General features: G+C 31.6%; 1 protein-coding gene across 3 annotated transcripts in view; it reads left to right on the forward strand.

Annotated features, from left to right (window-relative positions):
- The first annotated feature begins 2,800 nt into the window (after positions 1-2,800).
- LOC118204263 (F-box only protein 28-like) overlaps positions 2,801-12,370 on the forward strand; it is a 91,858-nt gene continuing 82,288 nt past the window's right edge. Inside the window, exon 1 of one of the 3 annotated variants that reach the window (XM_085809135.1) lies at positions 2,801-3,035. In XM_085809135.1, coding sequence (XP_085665261.1) covers positions 2,958-3,035 — 78 coding nt within the window. In that variant the 5' untranslated portion in view covers positions 2,801-2,957. The remainder of the gene's footprint in view (positions 3,036-12,370) is intronic. The other 2 variants (XR_015038921.1, XM_085809136.1) reach the window with 2 other exon arrangements.

Below are 12,370 nucleotides of genomic sequence, written 5' to 3' on the forward strand. Positions count from 1 at the left end.
AAAAAAACATCTTAGAATTGCACAAACTAGGCATTACACACTGCCTTAAATTTGTCCATGTACACATCAATCTATTTTCATTTAAATAAATTCAGGAAGCTAAAACACAGTTAAAACTATCATGGTAACCAGAAGTGAGGTTTCATCGGCAAAATTTTTTAAAAAATTGTCGCTAATCCATAGCTAGGGTTTTCAGCGCCCAGGGACAACTGAAGATTTCGTGCCCCCTACTGCTTGCCAAGGATGGAAAACATTTAATTCTAACATGTCGTAACATCAGTTTGGAGCCCCTTGGATTCTGTGCCCGGGGATAGATGCCCCCTCTAGCTACGCCCCTGCACTAATCGAAGGGGCACCCAATTCTACACTAGAGCCAAATAATGAACAGTCAACGAGAAATATATACACTGCATGAATTAAAAAAGAGGGACAAGAAGAAGATGCATGAAATATGCTTTAGTTTCTTCCTTTATTTACCTTTAGTATTACAGCTTTTCAGTTATACAATGAATATTTAAACAATGTCTGGAAAGAATTAAAAAAGTCTAATTATCTGAGCCAAAACTGTTAGTATTGTGCAAGTAATATAAAATTATATAATCAAATTAATAAATCTGAATCAAGATAAGACAAATTATAATAAAAGAATATATAGAATTACAGGAAAATTAGTTTATTTGAAATATGAAAACAGCCTACAGTATAGCATCAGATTAAAACATTAGAAGGGTACCTTGGATTGTAAGAAGTTATTAATACAAATTAGAATATAGACGAAAGGATGAAATGACAAGACTGGAATTTTAGAAAATTTGTTATTCAGTGACAGATTACATTCTTTTGATAAGATGGACAGAAAGCTATTTTGAAGTAAGATCTTATTTGTTCAAAATGTTTTCTAAATCTGGAACACTGCACCACTAGGTAAGGTTTGAGACTGTATATCCCAGAATGAAAATATTAATTAAAATGTAACTGAAATAATAACACAGTAACTTTATTATAATTCAATAAATGCACAAAATTGTGAGATAATTACTTCAAAGTACATCAAATTTAGAACTACAGTATACAAAAGTTTGGAATACAAAAGATTACAAGTGTGAAAAATGTGAATGAAAAGAGTACCAGCTACACAAAATTCTTTGCTGAACCTAGATGTATACAGACATTTTATGATGAAAAAATGATTTTTAAAACATTCTGATAGAAAAATATGAAACTCTTTGATGAGATCTAATGAAAATATCAACAGAATCAACTTGAAGATGTTTATAAGTTTTTGCAAAACAGTACGTTTTTTATGAAAAAATAAATAATATTTCTTAATTTCTTGTAGAGAGTTTTTATCCATAAAAATGAAAGTCAAATATTATTGTCCTAGCAGTTCGTACATGTGGTATATAAATATTGTTAAGAATTAGTTCGATTTTCTATTCCTTTTCATTCATTACAAATAACTGTTTTGCTAATAACCGAAATATGAAATATACTGTGACCCAAAATGTTGTTCTATGCCGTTTAATTACTTTTTCTTACTGTTATTTATTTCACTTAGAGTGCAAGTAGATGCGTAGCAATACAATAACAACAGTATTCAAATTATAATAATTTAATTCAATATAAGACACAGAGTAATATCATATGTAAATTTTCTGTCAAACATTGTGAATTATATGTAATAGGGAACGTTTACAAACTAAGAACAATATCTGTGAATTTAAAAATGTTCTGCCTAAAAAACACTCAAGAGTTTAACAGTTTTCCTATATCCTTAAAGTTCAAGTGCATACCATATGACAGCGATAGCAAATTGTTACCGATAACTGCTGTGCTTGTTTACGATATTATTTACCTATTCTAATTGCCAAGCAGTGATAAATCAAAGAGTAGGGCAACCACCGTTAGAACTATATTAACCCTGCTCGTATGCCATTGGTCAGCAAAGATAATGTAACGATGACGTAGGTACACTTCCGGTGATAACGTACAACACACTTCCGGGTTCCGATTTGCGGAATTGTAGCTCGTTCCTACTACTTTCCCTTCACCTATAGTTTGAGTTTAGTTTAGAAGGTTGTCATGGCTGAAATCAGGAAGGAGTTAGCGAGCGCTAAAAAAAAAATGATTCTTGCTTTTGCTTTTTTACCATTATGTTATTATAAAAAAGGGAACTTTTCAAGCAACTACAGTCTCTTGTCAATTTTCATCTGATTGGCATACATGCAGTACAGTAGGTCAATGGTCTCCCCACTTGTACCTCACTTTCTCGACCGTCCTTGGAGTTTCACATGCTAGCACGTCAAAGTCATGTGCCCCCAGAGGCTTAATTTTGTTATCTAGCTTATTAAGGCCCCTTGGAAGCCCATATAAGCAACCTCCTAATCCGTACCCGTATATATTCTCTCAAATCATTAAAGGAACTATACTGAAATTTAAATGCATGTATTCATTTACATTGAATTCTGTTAAATTTTATGCCTATTACTTTAGTATCTTCCAATCAGTTTGAATAAAATTTGTTATTCAATATATACCTTCTTGAGAGTGACAAGAATGTTTCTAAAATAATATATATAAAATTGAAATTGCTTTCATTGCATTTCATTTCGGTACAATTTTAAAAACAATTCTTTTCTAATTATTCTTTAATAGCATGAGAAGAAAGTGGAAGTATTTCATATTCATGTAAGATTCATAAAACATTATATAAGCTGTAGTAATTTTTTGTTAGGATGAGATGTAAACTGAAAGTTGGTTGAGGAAAACGGTGTTTAGAAAGGAGGCTAACCTGCGCAAATGCTGGTCCCCAAGCAGTGCCGTAGACGCCAGTGCGCAGGCCTATTTATCTCGTATCTTTAGTAGCAAGGAGTGTTTTACTCATTAGAAGAAGCGGAGTTGCTTGTGGACGCATCCGAGGATAACGCCGGTTTGTATATCTAAATTGTCGAAAGAAAATGGATTCCTTACCGCAGGAAGTGATTGAACACATCATATCATTTCTGCCGTACCATGATGTTAGTCGATGCAGATTAGTAAGTTTTTCATTTTGTACAATTATGATATCTAGAAATCATGTATAATCTGTCACAAGCATCTGACATGCCGCATTTTGTTATCAAATAAAAACTTTGCAACATGGTATTTCTAGTAATATGATGTAATTAGGTAAAAGTGGTAGGAAAAGCTTGTAAGGATCGTAAAGTTTTTGTCATCTCTGAACTTTCTTTTTTACGATTTTGCCAGGTCGGCACAGCTTTAGTATTAGTCCTTTTTGGCGATATTTAGGAGCGATAAATGAAAAATTATGATAACCGTGTTATTTATGGTAACTCTAAATACTGAGTTAAAACACATGCCGTCATTTCTGCCCACGTAACTTTAACGCATTAGGTAGGTATCCGAGCTTTGATTTCGCGAGGGATAAATTGCAAGTTTTTCTTAAAGATGATCACATGATTCTTGAAATTTCTTCAAATGTCAAATCTGCATATTATAAACTACACCCCCCCAAAAAAAAGGTTTTTAGTAACCAAGAGGTAAACTCTTGGTGTTTCCTTTGCTAATTAACCACATGCAAATTTAGACTACTTACATGTTTCTTAAAATGGACAATGATCAAAATTACCATGGTCTAAAAATACTTTTTTGACTCATTTCTTAAATTAGAACTATAGGGATGTGAAATTGCATGAATTAAAAGACCAAAATCAGGTTTCATTATTGCTTTTATAACATTTTTATAATTTGTCTGACTATAAAAAATATAATCTTGCTTAGATTATGGAATATATTGCTTATAATTTACAGTTCTCAAAATTTGTAAATTTCACAATCTAATAGCTGTATATGAATAACATACACTGAGTATCATTACTTTTATTAATAGTATGTTGACCAAACAATTGACTTTTTGTTATAAATTTTATGCAAATTTTCTACAATACTTAAATGTTTAATCTTGCAGAAATCTGAATTTTTGTAATAAAAACTCTATAATAAAAGTAAGAGTACAATTTATATATAAAAACATGGCAAGCATTTAAATACTGATTTCAATGTCTTTAAATGTAATTATTATAAAGCTTAAGTATATTCTTATAAAGTTAAGATATACTCTTATTCTGTTATAAAGTTTAGATGTATAGAACAGAAGGTACACTTTGTGTTTACGACTCAGTCAACCACTTGTGGCCAGATAACTATTAACCAGGGCTGTGGAGTCGGTAGGGAAAATGACCAACCTCCGACTTCTGGAATTTTAATGACTTCCTCATATATATATATATGTAAACATATACACATGGGTTACAGCTTAGTTTTTTAATATAAAAGAAGTAATAGATGCTACATAAAAAATTTGATGGCATAGAAAATTATTTATTTTAATTAGCAATTATTATGAAATGGAAAAATTGGCATCAGTTATTTCTAAGAAACAGTATAGTTTCGGCAAGATTTTCTTTGTTGGAGGACCATAGATCCGATTTAATAAACTTTAGAGCTGAGAAGAGTCTTTCCACACTAACTTGAGTAGGAGGAAGAGCAGTTATTGTTAGGGCTACTTTTAACTTTTCAGGATAGATTTTTATAAGTTCTAAAAGAGGTGTCTTGCAAGCACTATCATATTTCTCTGTTTCTTCAAAGGCCATGTAGAAATCTTGTTTGTATTTTTCCATTTTTATATCTAAGGGCTCTTGTTTTTTATTTTCATTCGCTTTGCCTTAGCCTTTTCAATATTATCCAAAAATATTTCTCAGAATCTAATTCATCAATGGAAAAGGATGATAAAAACTCAATTTCAATGTCTGCAGTTTGACTGTCCTGATTCGAATTCTCCAATTGTTCTGAGAATAATTTCATTCTTAATGAAAGTTCATAGATGACTTTCTTCGCTTTTTTAATTTGTTCATCATCCACGAAAATTCGGTGTTTCGGATCTCCATATATTGAACCCAGCAGGATCTCATTGTCTAGCAAACTAATTTCTCTTTTCTTCATTGAAGAAATGATTTCTTCTGAAATAAACCCTCCATTTCAGAAAGAACAAACATCCCATTCTCGCCTCCTGTCAATTCTTCAGATTGCAGCTTTTTTGTGGCTATATATGGTATAGAAAGAAGTTTCCAATTCTGCAAGATCATTCCATTGTCTTTCTGTTAGTGAAACATTAGGGTTATCTACATCTAAAAAAGTTCTTAATTCTAAAAACTCTTTATCATCGAATATGTACTTCCTTATCGCATTGCTTGATCAATAATTGCTCCTTTTCCTGCTCGCTTCCTAAGAATGGCATTTTAGAAGGCAATTTTAGGACCTATTGCTACGTACCTAAATTTATCAGTGAAATTTGTGAAGAATGAAGTAATTAAATGAATCAGTTTAATCACTAATGGCAAATATCACATCCATCCTCCTCCCTTATATTTATTTATTAATTGGTCAATAAAATAGAAAATAACTATTAATTAATGTATGCAGTCTATAAATAAAAATAATAACTCAGCTTGTCATTAATTTTTTTTTCAGTTCATTTTAATTTAATTTCAAATTCAAACTGTCCAATGAAAACTGGAGTCGGAGTCGACCTGTTTTTAGGGACTCCATCTCCGACTCCTTTTATCCCAAAATCTGCCTGACTCCGACTCCACAGCCCTGCTATTAATCAATTTAATGCTATACAAATCAATTTAATGTGAAGTTGGCTCAAAACTTAACTGATATGGAATTCAACCATCAGCAATTATACTTCAAGACTGAAGACGACAAATCTTATCTTATCTAGCAACCTAGTAACATGGCCTCGAAAGGCAAGCTAAAATCTTTAGTTGGATTCTCTTGAGAAAAACGGATGGGGAAAATGACAGTAAAAGATCCCAAACATATTATAACTCTGGTTATAAAATAACGGAACCTTACATTATATTTCGTTTCCTGATTAATTATTCACTACATGAAATAGTGTAATGCATCTTTGTTTGCATCATATACAAATTATTTATTTTATTTTAATGCTGTCTAAAACAACAGGATTTTGCAAACATATTGACCATATGTTTCAACCTATAGATACAACACTTCTTCACTTCAGAAATAAGATTTATTTTCTAAGAAATCAGTTAATTTCATGTATTAAGAAATATCACTCAATTGCTGTTGGAAAGACTGTTACAGAATGAAAAAAGTGAAGTGACTATAAATATTACCACAACTCTAAACCATTTGTATAAAAATGATGTGGGGCTATAGCAGTGTAAAGCATAGAAGCATAAAAATTAACATTGCTTTTCAAAATATTTCATTTAACTCATAATTAAAAGCATTCTTTATTAACTCGCGAGCGTGCACGCTCATATGAGTTACACGAGCTCGCACACTGGGTCCAAAAGACCCAGTTGTCTTGTTTTTTGAAGAACATGTTGTGAATATTCAGAAACAATGTGACATTTATGTCAATAATAAATTTTATGATAAAATTTAAAAAAAATATGCAAGTTAAAATTTTTAATTTCTCCAAATGCTTTATGAAACAAAATTTCTTAAGGGAATAGAAAATCTAATTATTTATTAGCACAGGGAAAAAATAGTACCGTATTGATATTCTTTACTCTTTGTCGATTCTTATTTTCTTTATTAGCACTATAGACACAGATGAAAATGCAACAACAAATGTGAGCAGCATATTAAAGAAAGTGTTTTCGTGTGTTCCAAATACAAATATTTTTCACATTCAGCGAAATGCGTTTTCGTTTTTTTGTACTTTTTTGCTGGACAAACAATGCATTTTCTATTTATTTATTTTTTTTGCTTCCGGTAATTTTTTCCCTCCAAAAATTTCCCCTCTTTCTCACATTCATTTTCAGAATTTATATCACTGTCTGAATCAGAATCATGTGAATTAAAAATTTATGATCACTTCCATCCTCATTTTTTCAGTACATTCTTCGCCAGTTGATACCTCTGATAACTTTTGCATTATTTCTTCGTTGTATAATAAATAACGTCACATTTTTGCCACTTTCTATACTATCACTAATCAACTATGAAATAGTAACATGAATAGGCGTGCATCAAAATCAGGATTCCGAATAAAGTCCCAACAAAAGAACTTTGGAGACATAGAGAGGTGGACCTAAAACATGACTACACTAGACCTCAACAACTTGCGCAAGATTCGCTTTGAGAAAGGTTTCTTTAATCGCACGGGTTCTTCAGACCCAGCACGCGCGCTCGCGGGTTAAAATAAGCTAATTTTTGCTGCCTGATAGTTACTGTAAGAGGGCAAACAAAATGTAGGGATCTGTATTTATGAATAGAAAATAAATATATATATGTAGGCTAGCAGAGGAAGGATGCCTTCATAAACGACTTTTTAAGAGAAACTGGCTCAGATTCACGTTACATGTAAGGAAACCACAAAAACTCCCATATAGCCAGCCTGAACTACCAGTGTTCAGTAGCTTATCACTCCACCACTAGTTGATTCCAATGACTGTTCGAATATTTTACAGAAGTCATCGGCTGTGACAATTGTTGTGTATTATTACCATTGGCACAAAATTTACTCATCGTGATAATTTAATTTTAGCTTCTAAATTATAATCATAAATTACTTGTAATAAATTGAGTGATTAAAAAATACACACTTCTTAATATTATTACCATTTACAAAATTTTGTTTATAAAAAGTATTTCTAATACTGATAAGATTTACTTGTTATTTATAATTTAATTTGATTTCCTTCAGTTGGAAATATTTTTTAATATAATATTTATTTTAATAACAGAGTCTAAGAAACTAAAGTAACATATACTAGTTTTAAATGCATTTATTAACCTTTTGTAAATTTCATTACTCATAACATAAAAATTAACCTTTTGTAAATTTAAAATATTATCTGAATACTAATATAATATAAATATTAACTAAGTACTTAAAATATTATTTAATATATTAATATAATTAATATTATTTTATAATTTAAAATATTGACCTTTTGTAAATTTCATTACTTATAACATAATCACTGCCATAAATTCATATTTAAAGAATTTATTGCAGTACTAGAAGTGTTGAAAATTAGAGAAAGGCTGTTTTTTGCAGCATTCTAATCGAGAGCTTATTTTTTTAGAATTGTTATTTAGTATAGAGATTTGTTGACACATATATATTAAGTTGGGCAAATGCCACTAGATGGCTGCACCAGTCGATGTATTTGATGTGGAAATTGTATTTCAGTGGCTTGGTGATAGATCAGGAATTTAAGCAAATTAATTTAAATTAAGAAAGAAAAATGGAATAATTGTTTGTTCACTGCTAAATAACTGTAATAGCATTTATTCATTTTTTAGGCCAAGTGTGGTAATTTTCAGATTTCTTTTGTATTTGTGTGTCTTCTAAATTTTCATATGTAACTGTAACCAGATAGATAACCATGTGGCTTTGATGCTACTCGGAATGAATAAAAAAATGTGCATCCAGTTCAATTTGCAATGAGTCAATCTAACAGATTCTTAACGGGTTTTGTTGACAATGTGCCATTTTTTACCAATCCTCAAAGCCGGGTCTAGTTTGTCGCCAATTAAAAAAATCGCCAAAAGAACCACTACCAAAGCTTTTGAAACAGCTTTGACCACTACTAAAGCTTATTCGGAGTCTTAAAAATGGATGAGCAACTGACTTTTAAATTTTTTTTTTTGGCAAAAATGCTATGTAGCCTGGAAAATTGTGTCTGGTGGATATTTATGAAAATTTGTGATTATATTCAAAGTGAACGTTATGAGCGTGACATTTGAAGCGTGATTTCTGAAGTTATTCTTTTGTTCAAGCCTTGATATTCGGTAAAAGTTTACAATTGTTACAATCTTTTCAATAAGTTTTTATACATATGCCAATTGCACTCTACATATAATTCAATACAAATATAGCTAATATCTCTACCCTTCAAGTATCACACATCTAAATTAAAATATAAAGATAATACAATAAAATTTCTCCAAAAAGTGTTCTCATAACAAAATTTGCTATGAATGATAAAAAATTTAATAAGAAAAAGAAAGAAAACATTAAATATGCTTAACAATGCAGTATATCACATGATGAACTTCAAACACTTATAAAAAGTATAAATGCAGCTTTCTTCTAGTTTCAGTACATATTATTAGAATATTAGGCTCTAGTGTAGAATTGGGTGACCCTTTGATTAGTGACAAATTTTGTTAAATTTTGTCAATGAAACCTCATTTCTGGTTACCATGATAGTTTTAACTTTGTTTTAGCTTCCTGATTTTTTTTTTTTTTTTTTAAATGAAAATAGATTGATGTGTACATGGACAAAGTTAAGGCCTAGTTTGTGCAATTCTCTGATGATTTTTTTAAAGTGAAAATGATCAATGTGTACATGGATACAGAGTTTGCGCAATTCTTTGACTTCTTATTTTGGTTTTGTGTAGTGGCCATCTTGAAATTGTGCCTTTCTGGCGCCGATCTTGGCGTCACAAATAATATGAAAGCTAACTTCTAAATTTAATTCACTATAATCTCATCTTTCTGTCTTAGAAATAGCACTATAAATCCAAACAGCATCATTCAAATTAATCATGCGATCTTACGTAACCCCAGTCAAAATAATTGTAAAGCAAAACTAGCAGAAACTGACTCCCTTCCCTACCTCTGCATTACTACTGCAACTCTCTCTTCTCGCTAAACACTTTCATGCCGTTCGACTCAGGCAAACATTTGTTCGCGGTAAAGGTACCCGCGCGACTTGGCGCTACCCTGGAGTATCTGAATGCCGATTTTTGATTCTGCGATGCTTCGAACTTAAGTAAAGTCCTAACTATTAGATGCAGATGAATAGCAGCCCACGAGCGGTAAAGACGCTGAATACTGGTAGTTCGGTCCGAGGTTCGAATCCCGCGAACGGGCTGGCTGCATGGGCGTTTTCGTGGTTTTCCCCATGTGTAACGTGTATACGAGCCAGTTTCCCTTAGAAAGTCCTCCACGAAAGGCATCCCTCCCCTTAGGCAGATAGCCCTAGTGTGCTTTGCCATAATTAAATACACCACACCACACACACCACCAGATGAATAGCATAGATGAGCAATAATTGGCATAATCTCACGGGTAATACATAGCGAAAAGATATGATGAGACGAAAGAGACCAGCGTGCTAGGGCTGTAGCCGATCGACCAATTCAGGTGGAGAAAGGTGTAAGTATTTTATAGGGTTGATCTTTGGATTATGGTAACTTGGCGATTTTTTGGCGACCAACTCTGCTACAGCAACCCTCTATTTTTTTTTTCCGCCGCCATTTTGTCTTCACGAAGTAAAGACATGTTTCTTTTCTTTTTATTTACTGAACACTTTTTCCAACAATCTACTAGCCGAATTACACTTATGCTAGAAATTTTATCTAACAAAACTGCTTAATCATGACAAATATTCACTGCAAAATTGGGAAAAAGTGCACAATAGCAAACTCCTTGCGCGTTTTTCAAAATAACACATACACGTAAACCATGTACACGTCGACTTATTTTTACTTAAAAAAACATCCCAGAATTGCACAAAAATGGCATTGCGCACACTCTTCACTATATCCATGTACACTGCTTTTTTCCCATAAATTAGAAAAATTTCACGAAAATGTATAACAATTTTCTAAATCTTTAAACCCAGTAAAAAGAACATATATGAAATTACCTGATCGCGAAAAAGTATATACCTTTTCCAAATATGAACATTTCCCCGTATAAAATAAATAAAATATCCAAAAACTTTTACCTCTACATTATCTATTATATTACAAACGTCACCAACTAATTCATACCGCAAACATTACAAATGGTTACAAATACTTAGTGTCAAATATTTAAATTATTTCCATGCACGTTTACTTCCACTCTAACGTATACCAAATTCCTACAAACATATAATTCACAAAATAACTATCATTTAATTAAAATATAATTAAATTCAAAAACACTACTGAAAATATAAAAATCATTGCTAATAACAATTTTCCAATAATACCATATTATTTTATTTACTCTTTACATTTAGAACAACAATGCATAAAAATAATATCCTCAAATAATTAAAAATACTAACTTACCTAATCTTCTTCAGAATCTTGATTACGTGTCCGATAAACTTTTCTTATTTCCTCCGCTAAATAAAAAGCAAGCGTATGTGCGCCTGTTTCAGGATCTTTAAAATCATACTTATAGTTCACAGCAAGGTACCAGGTAAAATAAATAACTTAATAAAACATCTTTACTTCTATCTCGCACAACCTTAAAGAAACACTTATTACTACCCCTTTCAGTCCCACTAAATACCCATTTCGAATTCACTTTAGTTAGGGCCATGGGATCCAAAAATTAACGAACACTGTTTCACACAACACAGAATAAAGCTAAATACAAAATTTCCAGATTTTTTCCCGATTTCCCCTCTTTTCCGATTAAAGAACTGTAATTCGTCCATTAATGTCACATGACATATCTCATGATCTCTCATTTCCCTCACACAAAATAATGCGTAATCGGAACTGAGTACTTCTCACATTATAACCAAAGTCCTAGGTAGTAACCTTTATCGCCTCCAAAATGTCGCCAAACTACCAGTTACCATATTCCAAAGATCAGCCTTTTATGGTACCGTGCAAAGCAAAGAAATGCCAGTAGTTGCCTTAGTCAAATGTGTGACATATAAAAATACATAAATAAATCTATGTGACGACATTAAACAAAGCAAAACACAAGATCTGGGAAATATATACACAAGATAAAAATGAGGTGACAAAATTGTAGACAAATAGTGCATAGCAAAGTGATAGGTACATGGTTATACACACAAGGTATGAAGTATACATAAATAAGAATTGAGGCATATGAAGTGTTCATAGAAGGAGATAATGCATATAAAGTTATATTTTTTAAATTTATTTTTTTTCATAATTTTTTTTTTTTTTTTTTGAGTTAAATTTCTTCATATGAAGTTAGCATTGATTAGTGTAGATATCAAAGTACCGCAAGCGGTCGCTTTCTGTTTGCCCCATCATTAAAATCATAATTTAACATCTGGATAGTGGGGTTTTGAATTAGTATCATTTTACTAAAAAATCTTTCGGCAAGGATTGCCATGTAGACATGTACAGCCATGTTCATGCTGTTCAGACGTTGCTGCAATCACGCTTTTATCGGCATAGTATCAAAATTATAATGTTGTTTAATAGACACAAGTAGAGTGTTAAGTGAATTGTGTCCACCACTGTGAATTTAAATAAATATAGAATGTAATTAGGCTCGACTGTTTTTTCTTCATCAAAATGGATGGGCACTCTAGGCATCAAGTAGCTACAC

The sequence above is a fragment of the Stegodyphus dumicola genome, chromosome X2 (assembly GCF_044657685.1).
Source record: "Stegodyphus dumicola isolate Sdum_Otavi_A_Nest chromosome X2, ASM4465768v1".
Classification (NCBI taxonomy): domain Eukaryota; kingdom Metazoa; phylum Arthropoda; class Arachnida; order Araneae; family Eresidae; genus Stegodyphus; species Stegodyphus dumicola.